The sequence below is a fragment of the Lemur catta genome, chromosome 6 (assembly GCF_020740605.2).
Source record: "Lemur catta isolate mLemCat1 chromosome 6, mLemCat1.pri, whole genome shotgun sequence".
Classification (NCBI taxonomy): domain Eukaryota; kingdom Metazoa; phylum Chordata; class Mammalia; order Primates; family Lemuridae; genus Lemur; species Lemur catta.
This window is the reverse complement of record NC_059133.1, coordinates 58,979,125-59,006,437: the sequence shown is the minus strand read 5'-3', so window position 1 is coordinate 59,006,437 and position 27,313 is coordinate 58,979,125. Positions and strand designations below refer to the sequence as shown.

The 27,313-nt window shown below is 38.8% G+C and overlaps 1 protein-coding gene and 3 non-coding genes across 4 annotated transcripts; all 4 read right to left on the bottom strand.

Annotated features, from left to right (window-relative positions):
• KANSL2 (KAT8 regulatory NSL complex subunit 2) lies at window positions 1-27,313 on the bottom strand. The gene is made up of 10 exons (XM_045555057.1): window positions 27,262-27,313; window positions 26,437-26,695; window positions 25,133-25,311; window positions 24,519-24,633; window positions 19,311-19,474; window positions 17,334-17,500; window positions 16,474-16,570; window positions 10,248-10,501; window positions 4,585-4,704; window positions 1-2,661 (listed from the first exon to the last, which is right to left on the bottom strand). The coding sequence occupies exons 2-10, from the start codon at window positions 26,685-26,687 to the stop codon at window positions 2,530-2,532; spliced, it is 1,479 nt and encodes a 492-aa protein (XP_045411013.1). The 5' UTR covers window positions 26,688-26,695; window positions 27,262-27,313; the 3' UTR covers window positions 1-2,529.
• LOC123640922 lies at window positions 2,890-3,026 on the bottom strand. The gene has a single exon (XR_006736150.1). It is a non-coding gene; the product is annotated as a small nucleolar RNA SNORA2/SNORA34 family (small nucleolar RNA).
• On the bottom strand, window positions 5,568-5,705 carry LOC123640923. The gene has a single exon (XR_006736151.1). It is a non-coding gene; the product is annotated as a small nucleolar RNA SNORA2/SNORA34 family (small nucleolar RNA).
• On the bottom strand, window positions 16,234-16,370 carry LOC123640921. The gene has a single exon (XR_006736149.1). It is a non-coding gene; the product is annotated as a small nucleolar RNA SNORA2/SNORA34 family (small nucleolar RNA).

Genomic DNA, 27,313 nt, shown 5'->3' with positions numbered 1-27,313 from the left:
TGGACAAAATGATTTGGTCATTTAATGTTAGCCAGCCTTCATCATCCGCCACCCCAGAGCTAGGACAGGCACATAAGTGAAGTAGACACAGTGACAGATGGAGGCTAGGCTGGCATGGACTCTTACATACCAACTAGCTCCTGCCCCCTCCAGATGTCTCACCAGCCAGCAACAGAGACCAACATCAAGCCCCTAATATGATACTATTCCTCAAGGACACCAAGGCAGGTACATATTCACAGGTCCCAGGGATTGGAATATGGACACCTTTACAGGATTATTCTGTCTACCACAGGTGCAGGTTGGTACTCCCTCACACAATAAAAATGTGCAGCAACCCTGGCCTGAGAAAGGTACTACCGAACACTCAAGACCCCTTGTCTGCAGCCTTGCCGGGTCTTGGCCTGGGGGTGGGGAACCTTATGAATGAAGTAGGTTCACATGACCAGGTAAGCCAGGACCTACCATCCATATGCAAGGACAAAGGAGATTTAGAATGTTTAGTGGAGTGGGACCTGTATGCTAGTATTCTGCGGATGTCTACCCTTTGTGGCCTTCAGACAAACTATAGCAATAGGAGTTGTGATTTGTCCCAAGCTTCTCCTAAAAGAGGCTCCTCAGGAATCATGAACACGCCTGAGAAAAGTAGATCTAACACAAAGACCAAACCATAGTAGCCATGGAGGTATGGTATACCACCCAGATTTCAAGAAAACCAGCCCTAGAGTTAACCGACAGCCTTCAGCTTCCTCACCTTTGAATCTACCAAGTTATCACACTTCACTCAGGCTGCTACTAATGACTGAGCACAATAGGGCCATTAGGCCATTTTTTTCTAACAGGCAACTTTTGCTTGGGGACTCCATTAGCAGGGCCAATATTTTTACAGTCTGAGGCCAACCCTCCTATCTTCCCTGTGACTAGTAAGAGCCAGGACCTTGGAAGAAAATGGTAGCTATATAAGGCCTTCTCAAAACTCACCATAGATGGGTTTGTGAACTTGAGTTGCTGTAAGAATTTCAGGGGTGTTAAGAATACAGATTCCCTGGACTTCATACCCCAGAAAGTGGTATGGGCCTGTTTACTTCTTAACAATCACCTTGGGTGATCTGTATACCAGTGTTCTGCAGATCACTTCTTTAAAAAACGGGAAGAGGATATGTAATCTGTAATCCTGTTGAGTCATGTCCATTCTCATAGCTGTCTAAGTAATGCTCATCTTTGTGGATAAAGCATAAAAAGTACTAGAGAAACCAAAAAGCAGTGGGAACCACAAACCAAACCATGGGAAGATCTATTAAAGATGACCTACTCAGTTCATCTGATGGGACTTCTATGAGTTCTGACCATTCATTCTCTGGATGTAAATAAAATTCTTGATGATGGTATAACTGTATCAACCCTTGTGTACTCACTTCAGTTCTTACAGAAAGTAATCTTTTGGACTACTTGTCATAACGCATTATAGTAACAGACAACTTCAAGCTTAACCCTAACTTAACTTCTATTATAACCCTACCCTAAGATTTAGCATCAAAATAATCTTGACAATGCCTATCTATATCTATCTTGCTGATCCAGCATCAGGCTCAACTTCCCTGAGATGGCTTTAACTGTGAGAAATAAATGAGAGCAGGAGTAAGGGACACAGAGTAGAGGGTGAAAAGAAGGAAGATATTTAAAACTAGTTGGCTTTAACAAGTCCTGCCCCTTCTCATTTACTTCTTCCAGGTTTTTACCTTATCTTTCAAACCAAAACCAAAACGAGCCACTGAACATTTATTTACTTCCTGGGATAGAATTATTGTGTGTCCCATTTTCCCTTTCCCATCAGAGACAGGTCTCTAAAACCCAGAAATGACATTCTCAAATACAAACAAAATATGCATCCAATTCAGATAATTGTTTTACATTTTCATAACATTTCCTTCAACATTTAATAGAAACTATATACAATAAATTTTTACTGTATCTTACATAAGACAGCCACCACAGAAATTTACACAGGTTAGAAGCAAGATAGGTAATTAAGAAGGGCCCAGTCCTGTGGGCTATTTTCTCACAGGATAAAAGTCAGAGTTTAATGGGGAAAGGGGTTCAGACTACCCAATTAATCGAAGGTGAAGGCAGGCTAAAATGTAGCGCTTTCGATAACCAGACATATCTCAAGGGCACTACTCAGAGATAGCTCCCACCTGGCCACCTATGTGGATTCCTGTCCATGACTTAGGAAATCCCATTACAAAGATGTCTCTTTCCCCTTAGGCATAGTCCCAAATACTCAATCCCAGAAGCTTTGACAAGAATTACCACTCTTTCTTTCTCAGAGTGAGAAGAAGCCGTGACTTTTGAAAACTATTGGTCCATTCTCTCCATATTTGGTTGTATGTTTAACTACAGCACTCAATCCAGAAGAAAAACAAGGTAGTCTGGGTTGCCCTTGTTTAGTGAGAGATGATCAGAGAAACACTTGTTTGAAGAATGAGAAATTTAAATCCACCAAAGTCAAACGGTCCCCCAAACACACTATCAACTGATAGAAGGGGGTTCTGGCTTCCCATTTGCAGTAGTCAATCCACTTTGAGGCAATGGTGCAGAGGCTTTCTCAGAATTTCGAGATCCCTGGGATCTGCACCCATCCCCAGCCATCTGCATCTGGCCCTGTTAAAAGAAATAAAGACACTTTGGTTAGAATTTCATTCATTGTGGTATGAAGTATGTATCTGACTTATCAATGCCCATTTACAGTAACAACAAGAACAAGACAACAAAAATAAAATAATTCTGAGCAGGTGCGCTTCCCCAAACTTAGCTATCTCTGTCTCTTAGAGTCAGAAGTCATTACTTGTAGGATTTCCTGAAGCTCTTCCAATGGGAGGGAAAGCTGTGGGTTGTTTCTTCCAAATGAAACAGCCATTCTCTGCTAAGATTCCAGAACAGCCAACAGACCATAGGAAGACAGTCCTTTAGGCCTCTGTTTGAAACCAACAGCTATAGTATAACTGCTGGTCTTCAGTCAGGGCCATTGGTTTTCCATCAAAGGCTCAGAGAAAGAAGTCAAGTCACATTACCAGTCCTTACTTCTACAATGAGAACAATCCCAGTGCTGAATTCTCCCCTAACACATTAACTGCCACGTTGAGTTGTATTTTAACTCATGGTATTTTGAGCCTGGGGCCTCATGAGGTATATGTAACTCACACATCTCTCTTTACCTTGGGAGCCATGAGAACTATTTTTCAAGTTGCATATAACTCACGCAAGGAAAATATAAAATAAATTTTTCAATAAATTAGAATCATTTTGCTTTCGAAGTTTTTATTCTATTCTTATAATAAAACACCATGGCCCTAAGGAAAAAATTTTTTTTCTAGCATGTCAGTCAATGTGTTAAAAGGTACAATTTACTGGCCCGGAACAGTGACTAACACCTGTAATTTCAGCACTTTGGGAGGCCAAGGGAGGGGGTGGGGGGATCGCTTGAGCCCAGGAGTTCGAGATCAGCCTGGGCAACATAGCGAGACTCCATCTCTAAAAAATATTTAAAAATCAGTCAGGTGTGGTGGTGCCCAACTATAGTCCCAGCTACTCCGGAAGCCAAGGTAGGAGGATCACCTGAGCCCAGGAGTTTGGCTATGCAGTGAGCTTTGATTAACACCACTGCACTCTGGCCCAGCCAACAGAGCAAGACTCAATCTCCCCCAAAAACTTAAAAAAAAATTTTAAAAAAGGTACAATTGAAGATACCATGTCCCAACCTTTTATTTAAATAAATTGGCCAGGCATGGTGGCTCACACCCATAATCCCAGCTCTTTGGAAGGCTGAGGCTGAGGCAGGAGAATCATTTGGGCCCAGTAGTTCAAGACCTGAAGGGGCAAGAACCCCACCTCTACAAAAAAAGAAAAAAAAAATTTTTCTTTTTTTTTTTTTTGAGACAGTCTCACTCTTGTCACCCGAGCTAGAGTACAGTGGTGTCACGACAGCTCAAACTCCAGAGGTCAAGTGATCCTTCCGCCTTGGCCTCCCAGAGTGCTAGGATTATAGGTATGAGCCATGTACCGGGCCCTCAAAATTTTTTAGAAACAGCCAGGCATAATGGTACATTCCTGCAGTCCTAGCTACTCAAGAGGCTGAGGTAGGAGGATTGCTTGAGCCCAGGAGTTCAAGGTTGCAGTGAACTATGATGGCATAACTGCACTCCAGCCTAGGCAACAAAGCAAGACCCAAATAAAATTTTAAAAAAGTAAATAAATTTTAAAAGGAAAAAAAAAAGAAAAAGGGAAGGAAAGGCAAAGAAAAGGAAGAATGTCTTACTCTGGGATATGAAGATCAGGGGCCATTAGGTATTCTAAGGGCCCATCTGGAGAATTAGAGCCACAAGGGCATCCAGGAGCAGAGAAGGGCATTTTTTAAAAGTACTCTCCTTATATGGTATATTCACTGAGCAAAAGCCATCTGGGGCAATCTTTATACTCTACTTGTGATAACACCCCTACTCCCTGGAGTACATGCTACCCTGCAGGGAACCCTCTGCCTGGCTGGGTCACATGAGGAAAGCCTAAGTGGGATTGTTCTTCACTTGCCAAGATATCCACAGGGCCTTCAGCAATTTCTTTGATTGAATGATCTTCAAGGGTTATTGAAGGATCAAAAAGCAAGGGTGAAGGAGGGCACTGCATACCATCACCAACAACATCCAAGTCCTAGGAAAAAAAGAGAAAAGTCTATCAGCAATACCAAGGGAATCAATCAGCTACAGGTGGCATATTTTCAGCAAACCTCAAAGCAATTCTCTGCTCCCTCTCTCACCCCTTGCCTAACCTTTAATCAAGAAAAGATTTTACCAGAATCTCCAACAAATGAAGACAAGATCCAACTGCACTGAGAACTTTTTCTTACTGCCAAGTACAAAACACAGATCAGTACAGTGGCTTAAAAAAGCAAATTCCCAGGAAAATTCATACAGATAGGAGAACGGTAGAGGCTAGGGGAAGGGAAGAGTTACTGTTTAATGACAACAGAGTTTCTATTTGGGCTGACGGAAAAGTTCTGGAAAAGAAAAGTGGTAATGGTTGCACAGCATTGTGAATGTTTTTAATACCATTAAGTTGTACACTTAAAAATGGTTAAAATGATAAATTCTGGTACATATATTTTACCGTAATAAAAAAATATTAATAAAAAGCATATTCCCTGAGGCTAACTATAGTCAACATCTAAATTCACCAGTGATGAATTTAAGTATGGACAATTAGCATAAACAAAAATTAAAATTAAATATTGCTTAAAAACACTGGGCAATATAAGATTGCCTGATTAATGTCCTAACAGTCACAAAACAAGCGAGTTCAGGAGGGGGATTTGCTGCTTGGCCTTTTGGCTAAGATCAAGTGAAGTGGTGAAAAGGGAGGAGGTGGGAAGGAAAGAGGAAGGATAGAAAAAAAGTTCCTCTGAATAGCTAGGAAATATTCTGGTTAAGTCCCTATCCCCACAGAGTAATAAGTCCGTGATTCTTAAACCCAACATAGTTCAAATGCTCTGTTAGAAAACAATGACATATTCTAGACTATGTTTCTTCCAAGTGAATTGGCCACTCACACAGCAATATCCAACAGCTAACAGACCACAGGGAAGACATCACTCTTGGCTCCTGTTTGAAACCAACAGCTACAACAGCAAACTACTGGTCTTGATTCAGGGCCTAAATGATTGCAAAGGCTCAAACAATACATCAAACTAACTTTCATGCCACTGCTTTCTAAATAACCTAGTGCTAAACTCTCCTTCCCAAGAGTTAAAAATATCCAAGGTTTGTACCCCTGTGCCCACTCCACTTTACAAAGGCTCTGTGTTTCTGATAATCTAGCTTCATGAGAAGCTGAGTTCCATGCATTTAAGTAAGTCGAAGAATTTTCAATCCTTTCCCATTTTATGGTGTGCTAATCATCATCTTCACATTAGATAAAAAAAAGAACATAATTTAAAATTCTATTAGGCCAGGTGCAGTGGCTCATGCCTGTAATCCCAGCACTTTGGGAGGCCAAGGTGAGAGGATCACTTGAAGCCAGGAATTCGAGACCAGCCTGGGCAACACAGCAAGACACTATCTCTAAAAAAAAAAAAAAAGAAGAAGAAGAAGAAAAAGAAACCTACTAGACTTAAAGCTGCTCAATTCAAACAAAAACATAGGAAGAAGGATACAGTTGCTTTACCTACCATCTATTTCAGATGTATTGGAAACTTATTAACCACAGAAACCACTGTTCTCATACCATTAAGATTGTAAATTGTTTTCTGCAATTCTTTTACTATGCACAATTATTATATAAATAATTAGCTTGTCATTTAAGCAGTGAAGCAAAAGGAATTCAAGTCTCAAGATGACAATGGAATAGAAATGTTTTCAAAGGAAAATAGATACAGAAAAGGCTTTTCTCACATATACGGTGTTTAACAAAAATTAAAATTGGAAAAGGAACCTAAAATAAACGATCAGCAAAAATTCCTATCATATCAGGAATGTTTAGAGACTAAAGTATCAGGATACAAAGACAGAATCCACATTTTGTTCTTGTATCAAAAACCATCACCGTAGAGACTTCATTGACTTAAAAAAAAAAAAGAAAACAATTATTAAAAAAAAAAAAACGATCAAAAAATAGAAAGAGAGAGAACGGGAACTCAAAGTAATAGGATTAAGGTATTAAGCTGCCACCTGCCAATCATCCTTGGATCAAAGCACAGAAAACAGGCAAATATAATATCCAGAATGAAAGGCTACATTTTTATCCATATTAATATCTGATACCTGTCCTCTCTCCCCACTTCCCCTCCCTCCCTTCCTAAAAAAATTTTTCTTAATAAAATATCCGATACCTGGTCTTCCCATAAGTTAAGTTACCAAAAGTTACCATTAACAAGTTATAGAAATGACAACTAAACATAGGCAATGAGTTAAGACTGCTTGGTGAAATTCACATGATTCAGAAATATTTTTGTAGCAAAATTGTACACTAATTTACACTATTAAATATATCCATAATTTGTGGAGGATAAAAATTAATTTCTAAAACTAGATTGTTTCAACATTTTCTGGAGAACTATTACCCCAAAGTATATTTTTTAATAAGCAATGTGATTTATCAAAAAGTACATGAATATGAACATAGTAGATGATCAAGTACAAATAGCTGATAATCATTTTTAAACCTCTATCAACAAAGGCTCTTTTTTTTTTTTTCCCTTTCTGAGACAGTCTTGCTCTGTCACCCAGGCTAGAGTGCAGTGGCATCATCATAGCTCATTGCAACCTCAAACTCCTGGGCTCATGCAATCCTCCTGCCTCAGCCTTCCTTGTAGCTGGTACTACAGGCATGCATCACCACACCCAGCTACCAGCTAATTTTTCTTTTTTTGTAGAGACTGGATCTTGCTCTTGCTCAGACTAGTCTCATGAGCTCAAGCCATTCTCCCACCTCAGCCTCCCAAGAGTGCTAGGATTACAGGCGCGAGCTACTGTGCCTAGCCCAACAAAAGGCTCACCTTAAAAACCCACTGGATTTTCAAAAGTAAGGTTACTTCTGAGGTATTCTTTGAAAAACTCATGTCACAAATAAGGATTAACAAATCTGACAATACATTTTTAAAACTTTTTTAAGATTCCTTAAATATCAGAAAACCTAAGATAACATCTCATAATCTCTAATATTTTGTTTACATATCCTCTGAAAAGCGAACAAGTAATATCATTGAGCAAACTCCAACAGGAATACATTCACAAAGCTGCTCGTGTTACTAAGTTTAAAAAAGATAACACCTCTCTGGGTTTTCTTCAAATATAAAGAAGCAGACAAAAATCCATCTTTATTAATCTAGGGCTATCTGTTCATTTATTCTCTTCAATATAACCTCATTAGAAAAGTCTGGGAAGCATTGAAGTATATAATGTCTATTTCTAAGGCTATTTTCTAGTTCTTATATTCTATGAATCTATGAAACAGACTATAAAAAACAATTATAATCAAGGTTATAAAATTACATTTTTGTTAGGCAGGTGTGTTTGTGCACACCTGTAGTCCCAGCTACTCAGGAAGCTAAGCTGGGAGGATTGCTTTAGCCTACGAGTTTGAGGCTGCACTGAGCTATGATCAAACCAATGCACTCCAGCCTGAGCAACAGAGTGAGATCCCATCTCAAAAAAAATTATATTTTCCTTCTAAATGAAGTAACAAAAATCAAAAATTTGATAAACCCACAAGCAGTATACTACCAACTTTTTTAAAAGGGAGAAATTACAAAAAAATACTGAAAGAAGTATATTCTCAATAGCATTTTTTCTTTTTCAGAAATTACTGTCCTGATATATCTTTCTTAGTGAAAGAGACCCTTGAGGCCACCCAAACTTTGCTTCTACGCTTAGCAAACAATCTTGCAACAACCTATATTGAATTTTCCATTTAGATCTGTCACCTTAATCATGTTATGGCTATATGAAAGATGCCTTCATTATGAAATTTGGAAAATTTATCCTCAGAAAAAATAAGGAAGACCTTTATCCAGAAGACTAAAGATTAAGCGGAAGTGCCAAGAAAGAGATGAAATGCCTCTAAAGTCAAATAACAGATCAGTGCTTATTAGGGAAACCAATGAAATCAGAGAAGGATTTATGAGACTGGGACCAATTGAGGAAAAAGTTGAAAAAGGCAGGGTGGTGCGCATACTTAGAAGGCTATAAGAGCAAATACTTGGGAGAGCACTGTTGTTCCAGTCAGTTCACAATAGAATCTGTAACATATCGAAAATGGAAAGAATAGCCAGAGCCTAGTTTAGAGTCATTTCTTGGAGAACATATTAATCTGAAAATAAAACTTTTACCATAGAGCCAAAACAGAAGTTTACACAGTTCAAGAGTTGATATAGGCCGGGCGCGGTAGCTCACGCCTATAATCCTAGCACCACTCTGTGAGGCCGAGGCGGGCGGATTGTTTGAGCTCAGAAGTTCGAAACCAGCCTGAGCAAGAGTGAGACTCTGTCTCTACTAAATAATAAATTAGCTGGACAACTAAAAATATATAGAAAAAATCAGCCAGGCATGGTGGCGCATGCCTGTAGTCCCCAGCTACTTGGGAGGCTGAGGCAGAAGGATTGCTTGAGCCCAAGAGTTTGAGGCTGCTGTGAGCGAGGCTGACGCCATGGTACTCTAGCCAGGGTGACAGAACAGGACTCTGCCTCCAAAAAAAAAAAAAAAAAGTTGATATATACAGAAATCAGAATTCATTTATGATTCTAATGAATCGAACTCATCTTGGGGATAGGTACCCAAATCTTTAGGCTACACCAAATCTAACCATCATCTTGCCTTTCCAACTTCCCTTACTTTACAATCTCCATTATCATTCTCTCAGAAAAAGAAATGCTTCTGTGAATTTAAACTTTTAAGTAGTTTTAGAAGTTTCAACATTAAGTCAACAAAATAGAAGAATTTTGCTTTTTAGTCTAAATGAAATTAGTGGTTTGACAAATAAGTCCACTGCTAAGTACATACACAGAGAGAACTGGAGAACTGAAAATTTGTCCACACAAAAACTTGTACATGAATATTCATAACATCATATTCCTTACTGGCCAAAAAGTAGAAACAGCACAAATGTCCATCAACTAATAGATTTAGAATTTTAAAATGTGGTATATCCAAACAATGTAATATTAATTCAGTCATAAAAAAGAATGAAGTATTGATACGTACTATCATAACATGGATAAACCTTGAAAACATTATGCTAAGTGAAATAAGCCAGACATAAAGGGCCACATATTATGATTTATATGTATGTCCAGAACAGGCAAATTTATAGACAAAAAGTAGATTAATAGTTGCTAGGGGATGGGGGCAAAAGAAAATGAGAAATGACTGCTAATTGTAATGGGTTTCTTTGGGGGATGATGAAACATTCTCAAATTAGATAGTGGTGACAGTTGCATAACTTTGTGAATATACTAAACATCACTAAATCATACCATTTCAAAGGTTAGAATTTATGGTATGTGAATTATCTCTCGAAAAAGGATAAAAAAATAAGGTAGCACAGAATTCTCTAAATAAATATGCTAACTTACAAATACAATAATACATATATCACTTCAAAAACTTACAACTCTCCTAACCACAAAAGACTAACCTACCCTCACCATTAATAAATAAGGCTTTATCTCAAGGGCCAATCAGAACAGAGCTTCTCTAACTTACATCACTGAACTCCAGAGGTAAACTCTCAGTGGGCTGAAGCTCAGCAGCACTCAAGTACAGATCCATGGGGCCGGCTTCCAGATCGTCTGGCACAGACAGTACCTGCTCCGGCTTATACATCTGGGGAGGCAACTGGAAATGCAGTGGGCAGCAGGGATCCTCAGAGAGGCTTACAGGAACTGGTTTGTTGCAGGGTACCTCTTCAGATCCCTGGCAGCATTTGAAGAGAACCTGATTGGTATCCTGACAAATATCTGTAGAAAAATGGTCAAGGGAAATAAAGCAGGATCTGTTGGAGGTACAAAATACAGGAGAGTTGTCTGCCATGTAAAACTTAAAAGTCTGGACTACATGAGATAATTACAGCTACATTTGATACAGAAAACCAAATGCAGTTAGTAATTTTTAAAGTTACTTCTCAAAATAAATGTCAATTACTAGCATCTAATTCTAGCTCTACCAATAACTTAAAACTTCTCCCCAACCTCCTTTTTAATATTGTGATCATTTAAACTAGACATTAATCCTGTTCTCCCTTATGACAGGGCTAGGCAAACAGCAGTAACACTCCCAGGTACACACACCTATTCAGAAGAAACATGTCCTGGCAAATGCAAATAGCCTACAGAAGCCCCTACCAACCCCTTCCAAGAGTCAAGAGATACAACGGGGTTTCTGCTCTGTTAAGCAGACGGGCAAAGTTTGCAAAAACTTTTTGGACTTTGTTTCCAAAGATGATTTACATGTTTAAAGCAGCACCAAATCTGGGGAAACAGAGATCTACAAATAGTCACTAGGTATCATATCCTGACAAGACCTAAAAATAAATCTCTATTTTTTTTTTAAGGAAAGAGTAGTAGTAACATGGGAGTCCTTTTATGATCCCAAAGAAAAAGATTATTTTGCGTATGGGGGTCCATGAAATAAAAGTACTCCAGGAACACCCCAAGAGCTCTATAACAACTTCTGTTAGCCGGGCACGGTGGCTCACGCCTGTAATCCTAGCACTCTGGAAGGCTGAGGTGGGAGGATCACTCAAAGTCAGGAGTTCGAGACCAGCCTGAGCAAGAGTGAGACCCCATCTCTACTAAAAATAGAAAGAAATGATCTGGACAGCTAAAAATATATATAGAAAAAAGCCGGGCACGGTGGCACATGCCTGTAGTCACAGCTACTCGGGAGGTTGAGGCAGGAGGATCACTTGACTCCAGGAGTTTGAGGTTGCTGTGAGCTAGGCTGACACCACCACAGCACTCTAGCCCGGGCAACAGAACGAAACTCTGTCTCAAAAAAAAAAAAAAAAAAAAAAACTTCTGTTAAGAGCAGGAGAAAGGGAGTCAATTTCCAAGTTGACAAAGAAAATTCTGTAGGATTAATCAAAATTGAAATCATGATTAGATAAAACTCAAGTTCAAGTTAAGTTACTCTATAAAAATACATTTTATGCAAATGTGAACATTTCTTGAAATCTTAACTACATGGTTATTTTCCCTAGATTAGCAAACACTTTTTTTTTTTTTTTTTGATACAGGGTATTGCTCTGTTCCCAGGCTAAAGTGCCACGGCCTCATCACAGCTCACTGCAACCTCAAGTTCCTGGGCTCAGGTGATCCTCCTGCCTCAGCCTCCCAAGAAGTAGCTGGGATACAGGTATGTGCCCACCATACCTGGCTAATTTTTCTATTTTTTTTTGTAGAGACAGGGTCTCATCTCACTCTTGCTCAGGATGGTCTCGAACTCCTGGTCTCAAGCGTTTCTTCCACCTCGACCTCCCAAAGTGCTAGAATTACAGGTGTGAGCCACTGCACCTGGCCAAACAAATGTTATTTTAAACTTGGGCTTATTTTTAACCAGAAAACATAATATTCTATAAATCAACTGTACCAGGGTTATGGAATTATGGGTAATTTTCCAACAATTTTAAGGCAATTTTTAAAAATTAAAAAAATCTAGTTTTAGGCCGGGCGCAGTGGCTCACGCCTGTAATCCTAGCACTCTGGGAGGCCGAGGCGGGTGGATTGCTCGCGGTCAGGAGTTCGAGACCAGCCTGAGTAAGAGTGAGACCCCGTCTCTACCAAAAATAGAAAGAAATGATTTGGACAGCTAAAAATCTATATAGAAAAAATTAGCCGGGCATGGTGGCGCATGCCTGTAGTCCCTGCTACTCGGGAGGCTGAGGCAGTAGGATCGCTTAAGCCCAGGAGTTTGAGGTTGCTGTGAGCTAGGCTGACGCCACGGCACTCACTCTAGCCCAGGCAACAAAGCGAGACTCTGTCTCAAAAAAAAAAAAAAAAAAAAAATCTAGTTTTTTAAACCAAGTAAGTCTTCTTGAATAAAGCTGTTTTTTTCTATCCACACTTGGAAAGGGCTAAACTCTAAAAGCAGAGTTTCACAACCATGGCACTACTGACACTGTGGGCCAGGATATCCTGTGCTGGAAGTCAGATGTTTAAGCAGTATATCTGGCCTCTTTCCATTACCTGTCAGTATCACCCCTATCCCTGAGTTATGACAACCAAAAATTTCTCCACACATTGCCAAATGGAGGACAAAATGGCTCCCAGTTGAGAACCACTACTTTAAAGGAACAGTAGATAACACAAAGTAAACATTTATGGAACAATCAAATGAATAAACATGAATCTAATGGGAATAATTAGATTTGCACTCTGTATATCCTTAAGAGAATCTAAGCAGTATCTAATGTGCTTATGCAGCCCAATGTTATTTAAGTTATTATTATAATATTTAAAATATTAACCCATTAAATATCTCAATCAGAAACTTTTTTCATGGAATTCAAAGGAATTTCACAAAAGCCTCTTATTTAATACCAGAGTATCCTAGAAAAACACTCCCCCAATCATTCTCTACCCTCTCTCCTTTCAGATGGGGACAACAGAGACAAAAAGAAGGGAACGGTTAACCTACACCTAAAGTCTGGGTACTTCACTTTCAGTCCAGTGCTGTCTCAATTAGACCAGAGTAAAGAGTTAACAGGTCACCAATGGCAGTCGTATCTTTCTCTGGGGTAAGGACTTAAGGAAGGGTAAGTGACTCAGGCAACTATGGAGTGGAAAGGAAAGAGCATAAAAAGAAAAAAAAATACTTCCCTTCTCTTTTCAAATACATTTCACTTTCAACTTTGCTTTTTAAAAATACATATATTTTAACAAATCACTTGAGTACAGTATTATAAGAAATATCTAAAATAGTCCTTACTATCTCTAAACTGGGCTTTTTTCCTTATAAAAGTAATTCGAGCTCACCAAAAAAACCCAGAGTATCAAGAAACAGAGTGCAAAAAGGGCATTCATAACCTTACCATGCAAAACTCATCACATTTCTGTTACATTCCCTCCTGGTATTCAATTTCATGCAGTTAAAACATACTCTACAGAATTCCATATCCTATTTTTGTCACTTTCATTTTCAAATTCACAGGTTTTGGCAAATATAAAGTTTAATGCCTTAAAATATTCCATATTATATTGTGCCTTAATTTACTTTTCTCCATGTCTGAGTATTTTAAGGCTATCTCCAGCCAGAATAGTATTTTGTCAAAACACTGGTCTGCATTTGGTTGTCTTCTTAAAATAATTTCCCAGAGGTAAAATAACCATATCAAAGAATATGAATATTTTCAAACTGGTTTCCAAAAAGCTTATACCAATTTACATTACCACTGGCAACATTTAGAAGGTCCCATTTTACCATACCCTCACCTAATTTTGAAATTCATTCACTCATAAAAAAATTGCGTATCTTAAAATTTACCTTAAATATATGTACAAATATCAAATTTATAGATTTTAAATTTTCCTTGTTTTATTTCCTATTTACACTTAACCTTTGAACAACACAAGTTTGAAGTGCACCAGTCCACCTGTATGTGGATTTTCTTCTGCCTCTGCCACCCCTAAGACAGCAAGACCAACCCCTCCTTCTCCTCCTACTCAGCATAAATATGACAAGGATGAAGACCTTCATAATGATCTACTTTCACTTATCGAATAGTAAATATATTCTCATATATATATATTGAGACAGAGTCTTGCTCTGTTGCCCAAGCTAGATGCAGTGGCACAATCATAGCTCACTATAGCCTCTACTTCCTGGGTTCAAGTGATCTTCCCGCCTCAGCCTCCTAAAGGCATACCCTACCACCCTGAGCTAATTTGTCTTTTTCTTTTTGTGGAGACAGGGGTCTCTCTATGTTGCTGAGGCTGGTTTTGAACCCCTATCTCAAGTGATCCTCCTGCCTCAGCATCCTGAGCGGCTAGGATTATAGATGCCAGCCACTACACCCTACTTTTATTTTTTTCTCTAGTTTACTTTAAGAAAATAGTATGTAATACATACAACACATAAAATATGTTAATCGACTATGTTATCAGTAAGGCTGGTCAATAACAGGCTATCAGTAGTTAAGTTTTGGGGGTCAAAAGTTATATGCAGATCTTCAACTGTATAGACGTTCAGTGTCCCAAACCTCAAGTTGTTCAAGGGTCAACTGTATTTATAGAGAAGATAAACACTTTTCAACTATCTTTCTTTTTTCTATTTTCTTTTAAATCTGTCCCTAGATAGCTTTTGCCCAATTATATTTTAAGCATTTATCTTTAAAGTTTCTAATTACTTTGAGCAAGCATTTTATATATAAAGAATAGTAGGCTGGGTGTGGTGGCTCATGCCTGTAATCCTAGCACTCTGGGAGGCCGAGGCGGGTGGATCGTTTGAGCTCAGGAGTTCCAGACCAGCCTGAGCAAGAGCGAGACCCCTGTCTGTACTAAAAATAGAAAGAAATTAGCTGGACAACTAAAAATATATAGAAAAAGTTAGCCAGGTATGGTGATGCATGCCTGTAGTCCCAGCTACTCAGGAGGCTGAGGCAGAAGGATCACTTGAGCTCAGGAGTTTGAGCCACGGCACTCTGGTCTGGGCAACAGAGTGAGACTCTGTCTTAAAAAAAAAAAAAAAAAAAAAAAGACAGTAATCCTTTCTCAGACATTTGTTGCAATAATAAATGAGTAAAATATCTAATAAACAATAAAAAAAAATCAGCCTCCCTGACCAAGAGGGGGTTCTCCTCTTCCTATTAAAAGAAATACATATTTTCAAATATTGGCATTTCTTCCCAGGCAAATAAAATACAGCAATTTTATGCCTTTCATATAAAGATCACATTTAAGTGCTTTTACTGTGAAATGTAATTTTCTCAATCAACGTCCATAATAAAGATGCACTTTCAGGTCAGGCACAGTCTATAATCACGTCTATAATCCTAGCACTCTGGGAGGCCAAGGCAGGAGGATTGCTTGAGCTCAGGAGTTCGAGACCAGCCTGAGCAGGAGTGAGACCCCCGTCTCTACTAAACAGAAAAATTAGCCGGGCATGGTGGTATGCACCTGTAAATCCCAGCTACTTGGGAGGCTGAGGCAGGAGGATTGCTTGAGCCCAGAAGTTTGAGGTTGCTGTGAGCTAGGCTGATGCCACGGCACTCTAGTCCAGATAACAGAGTGAGGCTCTGTCTCAAAAAAAATAAAAATTAAAAAGATGCACTTTCACAATCCAATAAACAACTCAAAAAAATTTTGAAGCCCAATAGTAAATGTAGTCCTTTAACAGAACCAAAAGATATTATGATGGTTCAAAGGCAAATTAATCAAAAGGAGAAGAAAAGACTTCTCACTTTTGGAACCAGTAAGCTTCTAATTTGAATGAAGTTTAAAATATACAAGTTAGGGCCCTGACCACACAAAACAATAATATTAGAGGGAAGTTCATAGTGTAGAATCATCCTTTCATTTTGGTTGAAAACGCACAGTAATTTTGGGGGGTTATAATTAAGATTTAACAGCATTACAATTCTAACAAATAACTTAAATCAGGATCTCGAGATACACATAAATATTTCATGGATATTTTGCAACCCCGGTATTAAGACTACAAATAAATATAAGCCTACATCTACTGCCAATGACTCAGATGTTTCTTTCTAACGAATTGACCATTACATTTCCAAAGTTCTGAAATGGCCAACAGACCATAGAAAGATAATTCTTTAGGCTCCTGTTTGAAACCAACAGCTTCAGCAAACTGCCGGCCTTGATTCAGGGCCAAAGGAAAACAAAACCTTTAATTAGGCAAACTAGCACAGAGATTCCCACTAGCCTTCAGTCTAACCAGCAAATCAAGCTGGAACAGGTGCCCAGTAAAAAGATACGGGTAAGGCAGTGTCTGGTCATTGGAAGAGACTGATTGGAACAACGAACATCATCCACAAAGGCCAAGCACCTCTGACTGGAACGAGTAGTATGGGCCTAAAATGAAAAAACAGATTAAAACAAACCAACTGACAAAAGAACATATACAATCATGACAATACTTAGTTACAAGAAAAATACATCCTTAAAGGCTAGAAAATCCAACGTTTAACAAAAATTGATTCACCAGTATTATGCAAAAGAAAAATATTTAAAACCTCATGTATAAAGAACAAGCCAACCTTAATCCCAAATATATCTATTCCTGTTATAAAAGTATGATATAACATAATGATTTTCAAACTAGTTTGTCTTTTAGCAGAACCCTTTTTTAAATTGTACCTTACATGGAGCCTCAACAAATAAAACAGATAAAAATGAAATTAGTCTTATTGAAGCAGAGACCAACGATTTGAGAAACAAATTTAAGAATGCTCACTAAACTCTTCTTCCTATCAACCTTATTTCCTGACATTCAATTGCTTCCATTTCACCTACCTTCCCATCTTTTAAGACAAGACTACCACGCAACTTAGGCTTAACCTGTGCTATTCCTGAACCGAAGAATATCTGAATAAAAAAAACGTAGAAATCTATCTCAACTACTCAATTTGCAGATGATAATACTGAAGCATACAGGAGTCTGTAGGGCATTGAGACTAGAACCCTATGTCTCCTGACTTCCAGGTAGGCGCTTTCACTATAACCTAAGGGCAATTAAGTCAGATTTCAGAGCCAGGACTGGATACTGTTTTGATCATTACCCTAACTCTGTAAATAAAGTGAATGTATGTATCTTAGAGGTACAGACACCAATTACCTGTTGGGCGGCACCGTCTGTGGCCAGCATTCTGCGTTCCTTCAACTGCCTGTGTAGTAAGGCTTCCACTCCATAGCGCTGGCGGTATCGCCGGAGACACTTTAATCGCTTCAAGTTTTCTCGTTCTTTGGCCAAAAGTCCCTCTGGGCCAGTCAGGAGACTACTACCTAGAGAGTTACAAGAGTCAAGATGTTATCTGCCAACCAACCCATCAAGGATGCTTCTCCAAATCAACAAGTAAACAAGGAAATCTTTGGCTATAAGACAGGCAGTTTCTAAAGCAAATTCTCCTTCAATCTAGGTACCAAGACAGAAATAAATCTAATGACAGTAATGCATTGCATAATCTTTCAGTCAATGACAGATCCCTGTTCTATGGTGAGCAGGCCTACACAAACCTACTGCCAAAGTCTGAGGAAGCTGAGAAGTCAAAGAAAGAGGCTGAAAAATCCAGTTTCTCAGAAACATTTAATAGGGACTTATGAACAGAAGCCATGTCTCCAGCAGCAGTGCAAGATGATGATGGATCCCTGCACCTCCCCACCCCAGGGCTTATATAATACAGGAAAGGAATGGGTAGGAAAACTGAAGCTGACCCCTCAGAGAAAGGCAAGAATGCTATATGAATCTGCCTAAGGGTAGGATTTACGGTCAAGACTGTTTGACCTAAGGGCAGCATTTACATGGTAACAGCAAATAAGGTAGAAATTCTAAGAGGCATCCCCAGAACAGGGGTTAATGAGAAGTCAACATGGCAGATTTCATCCAAGATGGAGTTGCTTTAGCCTCCACAACTCCATATACAATGATAGTCCCTTAAGATTATAATGGAGCTGAAAAGTTCCTATTGCCTAGTGACATCCTAGTGCAACATATTACTCTCGCATTTGTGGTTATGCTGGTGAACAAATCTACAGTGCTGCCATTCATATAAAAGTATAGCATATACAATTATGTATAGTACATAATACTTAGTAATGGTAATAAACAACTATGTTACTGCTTTATGTATTTATTATCCCATACTTTTTATTATTAGTGTACTCCTCCTTACTAAAAAAAAAAAGTTAACTATAAAATAGCTTCACGCAGTTCCTTCAGGAGGTATTTCAGAAGGCAGTGTTATCTTAGGAGACGAGAGCTTCATGTGTGTTATTAACCCTGAAGCCCTTTACAATAGGGCAAGATGTGGAAGTGGAAGACATTGATATTGATGATCCTGACTCTGTGTACAACTAGTCTAATGTGTGTGTTTGTGTCTTAGTTTTTAACAAAAAACTTTAAAAAGTAAAAAATATTAGACAATTTTTAAATAGAAAAAAGCTTACAGAATAAGGACATAAAAATATTTCTGTAAAGCTGTACAATGTGTTTGTTTTAAGCTAAGTGTTACTACAAAAGAGTCAAGAAGTTAAAAAATTTTTTAAAGTATAAAAGTTACAGTAAACTAACGGTAATTTATTATTGAAGAAAAGTTTTTTTATAAATTTAGTGTAGCCTAAATGTACAGTGTTTATAAAGTCTATAGTAGTATGTAGTACTGTCCTAGGCCTTCACATTCACTCACCACTCAACTGACCAACTCAGAGCAACTGCCAGTCCTGCAAGGTCCATTCGTGCTAAGTGCCCTATACAGGTGGTACCATTTTTTTTACCCTTTATACTATATTGTAACTGTACCTTTTGTATGTTTACACATACAAATACTTACCGTTGTATAACAACTGCCCCCAGCATTCAGTATGGTAACATGCTGTACAAGTTTGTAGCCTAGAAGCAACAGGCTATCCCATATAACCTAGGTGTGTAGTAGACTATTACCATCTAGGTTTGTCTAAGTATACTCTCTGAGGTTCAAACAATGACAAAAATCACCTAATAACGCACATAACCCCTATCATTAAGCAACATATGACTGCACTACCAAAATCACATGTTGAATCCACAATAACTTGCTGGAACTGTCATATAACTTGCCTAGAGCTTCATGTTCCACTTTGCGATTATGTAAGTACCGGCGCTTCTTCTCCTTGAGCAGATGCTGAAGTCGTTTAAACTGATCAATGTACAAAGATTGCAAACGAATTAGCTTCTCACGCATAATCAGAGCCACTTCTTCTGCTGTGTAGACACCAGCATGTCTGGAAAAAGAGAATTCAGCAAAACATAAGAAAACATAATACTAATAAAAATCCAAGCTTGAAAGTAGAAAAGGGAGAACAGTCAATCTATTTTCCAGAATGAGGTGATGAGGTGGTTGCCTGATCTAAAAAAAAAAAAGTAGAAAAGGGTAGTAAGATTAGACTTAGTTTGTTATTTAACAAGTAGTCAGGCTGAGACAATGACCTTATTAGACAGGCATGTTTTCACAGAGCATTTTAACATTCAAGTTATTAAACAAAACAAAAAACCTCCAAAGAAAGGATACTAACGTGCAAGCTCACAAAACGGGGGAAGGAACATTTCATTATTTTTCCCAGTTATTTATTTGTATTATGTTTAAAAGAAGTGAATAAATGGAACATCCTAAATTTTTATTAAATCTATATTCTTATTCCACTTAAATGACTTAATATGGAATCATCACTTACCAGCCAGGACAGCTTTAAAGTGTTCAATTTATTAACATGTGTCTTAATATATTCTAATTAAAGCACAAGAGATACTAACATCAAGTTGATTAAAACTTGTAATTTTGGGGCCGGGTGCAGTGGCTCACGCCTGTAATCCTAGCACTCTGGGAGGCCAAGGCGGGTGTGTCACTCAAGGTCAGGAGTTCGAGACCAGCCTGAGCAAGAGCGAGACCCTGTCTCTACTGAAAAGAAAAATAGAAAGAAATTATCTGGCCAATTAAAAATATATATAGAAAAAAAAATTTTTTTTTAAATTGTAACTTTTTAAAAAATCCATTACTGGCCAGGCACAGTGGCTCACGTCCATAATCTGAGCACTCTGGGAGGCCAAGGTAGGAGGACCCCTTGAGGTCAGGAGTTCGAGACCAGCCTGAGCAAGAGCAAGACCCCATCCTCTACTAAAAAAATAGAAAAAATTAGCCAGGCATGGTGGTGCGTGCCTGTAGTCCCAGCTACTCGGGAGGCTGAGGCAGGAGGATTGCTTGAGCCCAGGAGTTTGAGGTTGCTGTGAGCTAGGCTGATGCCACCACTCTCTAGCCCAGGCAACAGAGCAAGATTCCATCTCTAAATAAATAAGTAAATACATACATACATACATACAGATAGACAGAGAGACATACCACTCCTATATTGGAGCTTATATGGACCCTCAAACACTGGTCACAATGGGCCATACACTGTCCTCAGCTCATTTTCTTGACAACAGTCTCAAAATCCAGTACACTAAGTTAACCCTTAATTGCCACAGAACTAGCAAGGATCCATATCAACTTTATTAAGCATTGCTGACAATCATAAATTAAAAGAACTTCCAAAAGTTATGCTAGTCATTAATGGGGTGAAAACTATTCCCTGCCTCTGACTTAAGTAATTCAAAATTAAGAGATTAACTTTGAATTTAAAAGATTTTAGGTTCCATTTTTCTAGTCTGATAATTATATAAATAGAACAAGCTAGACATATTATATATATACCTTAACTTGATATTAAATTTCGTACTTTGACTAAGTAAAAATTGTTTATTTAAAAGGCAATACAAATTACATATTTAAACTAATTTTAAATCCAAAAATTATGCTTTATTGAAAAAATTAGCTGTTAAGTTACTGAAATACATAGAATAAGTAAAATTAACTTTAGGACTGAAAGCAAGTAATCTCTGCCAAAAATTTTTCCTAACTATATACAGAAGCCAATACTACTGGTATATAAGAGAAGTACTTAACTACAAAGTACCCTGAAATAAAAGTGAACAGAAACCGAGAGAAATTAAAACATGATGAATAAAACCAGCAAATTACAGAAATAACAATCTAAAAGACTATCAGAAAATGTGAAAAAATCTTATTAATAAAAATACAGGTCTTAAAAAGGTGACTGAGTTACATCTCAAGAAAATGGGCTATGTCTGCTTAACCCGCCTACAACAGAAATACTGAGCTTTTAACCTAATAAAATTTGTTAAAACGAAATTAATTTCATTGCACCCTGCCAGAAGAGAATTTAATTAATGGTCTGGGAACTGAAATTTATAAATCTGAAGCCACTACAATAAAAATTTACTAGAAATCACTGGGCAGGGGGTATGAGTATCCTGACTACTAAATATGGATGCCCGGCTCATGTAACAGATGGATCATTTACTGAAAGATGGATGTGCCAGACTTTCATAGCTAATCTTTAAAATCATGTACTAACTCCCTTGCTCTCATATGCACAAATACAAGTCAAGGTTTTATTATTAGACTTCATCTTCAAAAAAGAAAAAGAGTAGGCTGGGCGCAGTGGCTCACGCCTGTAATCCTAGCACTCTGGGAGGCCGAGGCAGGTGGATGGCTCGAGATCAGGAGTTCGAGACCAGCCTGAGCAAGAGCGAGACCCCGTCTCTACTAAAAATAGAAAGAAATTATCTGGCCAACCGAAAATATACATAGAAAAATTAGCCGGGCATGGTGGTGCATGCCTATAGTCCCAGCTACTCGGGAGGCTGAGGCAGTAGGATCGCTTAAGCCCAGGAGTTTGAGGTTGCTGTGAGCTAGGCTGATGCCATGGCACTCTAACCCGGGCAACAGAGTGAGATTCTGTCTCAAAAAAAAAAAAAAAAAAAGAGTAACCTTATATTCCACTAAATAGTGTCTCTTATTAAAAAGAGCATTCTCCTAAATTTCTTCATTTTGAAAACAATGAGGAAGATTCAACAACCTTCATCAAAACAAGTGTGGGGTGTTTATAGAGATCATATGACAAAATTTACTTTTTAAAAAGAGAAACAAAACTTTAACACTACCATTAGCTAAAACTTCACAAATGTTGGAGGTTGTAAACAAGCTTTTAAAGATTACTTTTTACAAAGCAATTAAGTACGTGGTTACTTTGAGGGAAATCACATATATATGTACATGAGGCTAAAAAAACCTACACCAATAATATTCTAGTTAAGATAAAGTCTAGTAACATCATAACACAAAAAGTGCCCTTTCTGCAACAAGCAAGTGAAGATAAATGCAGTTAAACTGTTAAATAATTACTAAATACAAGATAGTAATGTATAATCATGTTAAATATTATAAGGGAACATTTAACAACTCTATATGCCTAAAAATGCATGTTTAGTGGGCCTCAAGTTTTTTTTTGAATAATCGCATTGGCCATACAGTTAATTACCTAATATGCATATTTGGGGCTTTATAGTCCCTTTGAATATGTTTCTTCTAGGAGAGACTGACATCAACTGCCTAGTCCTTTCAGCACTTGTATTTCTCATAAAATTAACTCGTATTTTATTTATATAGCAGTCTCTTAGATTGATCCACTCTAGATTACTACTGACAAAATCAAGTTTCTGGACCTTCAAAGCTGAGTGTTTACCACACAACAGAACACTCACTTTGTGACCCTACAGAGCACACATCTCTTCAAAGCAGTAAGTTTAGCCATCTAGAACCACAAGGGAGAAAAAAGAATGAATATGTCTGGTATAAGTTACTACTGCTAGAGAATCCTGCTAGAAAACAAACATTCCCTTTCAAACTACCTCCATGAGCTTTCTAAACTAGTAATTCCTGAAAACTGACTACACTGAGATCACTCAAGAGAAATCGATGAATTAGTCTACTCAGAAAATGTAACCCCAGACTATGGTCATACCACACTGAACATACCCAATCTCCTCTGATTGGGTGCATAGGCAGGGTAAGCAGGGTAAGGCCTGGTTAGTACTCCAACAGGAGAAAAGGTAACCTCAAATCACTTCTTATAAACCACGGAATCCAAGGTAATGAAGAAAATACTATTCCAAGAATGAAAGCCCAAAAGTCAAGGCTAGAAACTCATTACCCCTGCCACTATCTACAGTACTTCTACATAAACTATTAGGAAGTAGTATGAGACAGAAGTCAGCAAGCAAAATTTTAAGAAACCAAAACTAGGCCAGGCACAGTGGCTCACAACTATAACCCCAGCACATCCTAACACTTTGGGAGGCTGAGGATGGAGTATCACTTGAGGCCAGGAGTTTGAGATCAGCCTGAGCAACAGTCTCTACAAAAAATTTAAAAGTTAGCCAGGGGGTTGTTCATAAAATAACATAAAATAAAAGAAAAATTAGCCAGATCTGGTGGTACGTGCCTATAGGCTTAGTTACTTGGGAAGCTGAGGTGGGAGGATCATTTGAACCCAGGAGTTCAAGGCTGCATGAGCTGGGATGATGCCACTGCACCGTAGCCTAAGAGACAGAGCAAGACCCTGTCACTGGGGAAAAAAAAAAAAAAAAACTGAACTCAAAACCATGAGATACAGAAATATGAGACTTTGGAATGACAACGTTTTTATGTTTCTACAACTTCTAAGGTGATCATGGGTTAAGTGAAGAGCAGAACCTTAGCAAGATGTAATTAGGATGATTACTCACTTCTCGGTTTCTAAATCAGTTTTTCTTAGGTGAGACTGGTTTCATGAAAAATACCTTTTTATTTTTCTTTAAAAAATTCACAAAGAAACGATAAATGTTTAAGGTGATGGATATAATAATTACCCTGATTTCATCATTTCACAATGTGTACATGTGTCAAAACATTTTGTACCCCATAAATATGTACAATTGTAAACTAAAAATAAAACTTTAAGAAAATCCATAAACACAGAATTCTACAAAATAAATAGTTATTCAAGTACAATCACCTCATTATTCCTGAGTTTTAGGCCAACACCTATTCACATCCATTTTCTCTTCTCTAACTGGTCTGAGCATTTTTCAACTTATCTCACACATTCCCATGTCCAAATGTCCTATTTTCTCCCCTACACTTTGTCACATGTAGAATTTGGTGTTCATAATTTTTCCAAATTATAAGGCTTCTAAAAAAGAATCAAATCCTGCCTTGAAGCAAGATGACAATGAACCATCGTAATATACAATAGCTGTTACTGCTCACAAATAGTTATCTTTGACCCTCCTAAATTACTGATCTATTAATAGCATAGCATGCAGCACTATATTCCATATACTAACTACATAAGATATTCAAAAGCCTTATGTGGAGTTACAACTTACTTTAGGGGATCTTCTTGATCACTGTCTATGCTATCAGCTTCACTGTCAGGGTCACCTCTCCAAGTCTGATCCACAGTAATGGGTTCCTGCTCCCCATCACTCCAGCTGTCTTCATCTGAGGCAAGGAAGGGAGAGCAGCCATTAAGACTTCCCACCTCTGTAACTCCACCACACCAAACTAGATTACTTATTCAAACCTTAAAATTAAAAAAAAAACTTAGTACAAAGGCACTGGCAAATAAAAACGCTTAAAATACAACCCAGGTGAGATTATTTACAATATAAATGAGTTAACCACGCCCTCTCAAAGGGACAGAAAAGCCAATTTAAAAATTATTCTTGTTTCCTGAAACTACTTTACCTAACAAAGCTGTTAAGCACAAAAACAGCAATGAAGGAAAATGTCACCCACTCGGGGGAGTAAACCTAAACAAATACTACTTCAAATTCAAAAGAATTGGTAAACAACATAGCAATCGTGGAATGCACACTGAAGTCCCAATGAATAAAAAATAACATTGCTAAATATATTCAAGGTACTGTACTAAAGTAAACTAAGTTCTTTCTTAACCTTTGTCCTTCTTTTTCATTCTAGGAGAGAAGAAGACCCTTACCCAGTATTCGGCTGGCTTCACTGCGGTTACTTTCTGGAGTCTGAGACCCCAGCTCTGTCTTAGCATATGAGCTCAGCTGGCACAAGAGTGTTTCACCCATAGGCCCTGGGTTGGTCTTCTTCATTTGAGCATGAAGTGCCAGGGCATTCCTACGGGCATGTTCAGCACAGAAGGACACCCTAAAGAAACAAAACGTTAACAGTTATAGGTCCCTTCTTAAAAGGGTTCAGTGATTTCCTTAGTCCCAAATCTTTAGATCATTTTTAGCAAATTAAAATGCCTATTATATTCATTTCTAAACAGGCCAGTTTAGTCGAAGAATTTAACTGGCCCAAGGTCAACTCATTTGATGTTATTAAAGGGAAATGCAGGCAGCATTATCCAGTACTCCACCAAACAAAACATTCCAACTATAAAAATGTTGACATCATCTCATAAATCATGCACGCTTTCGTCTTTCAAAAATGGCTCTGGAAGGCTACTCAACACTTTAATATCAAGCCACTGTAGGTAATAAGATATGGGACACAATTTTAAAACTACAAGATATTATCTAGTCATTACATTTTTGCATGGATATCTTTGTGTATATGATGAAAGCTATCAAGCCTCTTCTAGAAAAATACACACATATACAATTTTGCATGTTATTTAACAAAGTTCATGGACAGCCAAAAGTGCCATGCATGCCTGCATTAAGAATAATTTCGAATATCCCTGGCTGGGCACGGTGGCTCACACCTGTAATCCCAGCACTCTAGGAGGCCAAGGTGGGAGGATCGCTCGAGGTGCTCAAGGTCAGGAGTTCGAGACAAGCCTGAACAAGAGCGAGACCCTGTCTCTACTGAAAAATAGAAAGAAATCAACCGGACAACTGAAAATATATAGAAAAACTTAGCCGGGCTTGGTGGCACATGCCTGTAGTCTCAGCTACCGGGAGGCTGAGGCAGTAGGATTGCTTGAGCCCAAGAGTTTGAGGTTGCTGTGAGCTAGGCTGATGCCACGGTACTCTAGCCTACTCTAGCCGGGGAACAGAGTGAGACTCTGTCTCAAAAAAAAAAAAAAAAAAACCCTTCGTTTTACAGCTAAGGAAAAAAATACAAAGAGAGGAACTAAATGACCCAACTCAAATGTCCTTCCAATTTTCACCGTTTCGATGTTTTTGTTTTTTTTTTCCAAAAGATATACCCATAACCCCAATTTCAAAAGCACATGACCTAAAACTCGGCAGCTATGCTCAAGCCCACATCATACCACATCCTATTCTCACTTTAAGAGACACATATCTTTATACATATACATACCCATCTTTCTTCTCTGGCTTTGGGGCAGCACTGGGACATCTTTTTCCATTCTTCGTCGATATATAACTACACTGCTTGAAGGGTGCATTCTTGTCTTCAAGGATATGCTTAATGCAAAACTCTTGCCCCTCGAGACGAGGTTGAGAGCATGGGCGATGAGTGAAGGAACACGACAGGGGCTCCTGAGATCTGGACACTGGGGTGATCCTCCCCCGATTGGTTGGCAAGACGTGAATCCGAATCCTGTTCATACCAAAACCTGCAGAGTCAAACGAAAGATCAAAAAGCCCTTACCCTTCCCGAAAATTCTCGCTCTACAATATCCAGAGAGATCACAGATAGTTTCTACAGGACCGCCAGAAATGGGCCCCGCAGGGTACGCTCCGTAACTCCTCACCGCCCTCCTCCAAGTCTTTACAGGCATTTTTGTGACTCTTCCTCCCCTTAACTTCTCCCATCCGGCCCGGAAGATACGTTCAAAGTATCTTCAGGACTCGCACGACAGCCGCAAGAGCGGAAGCTACGGCGCCTGCCCCACGAGGCGGCCACGCCGCAACACCGCGCCCCGCCCCCGCCTCCCTGCACGCCGCCTTTGTCCCGTCCCGCCTCAGAGATCACGACTGGGCCGCGCCAAGCCTCGGCTGCCCGTGCGAACGCCATTTTGTCCTAAGGCTCCGGTCACTGGAGAACCTGGCTCCTGGGAGCCCGTAGGAAGGAGCTTCATTCCGACACTGCTTGAGGCGAAGTAGCAGCTCCGAGCCAACAGAAAAAGCGAAGCGGCACCCTAACTGCAAGGCCTAAGAGCACGCAGCACCGCCATCTTACCTCGGGCGCCGAGCTCTGCCGCGCCAGCCGCTCTTAACTTGGCCCCGCTCCT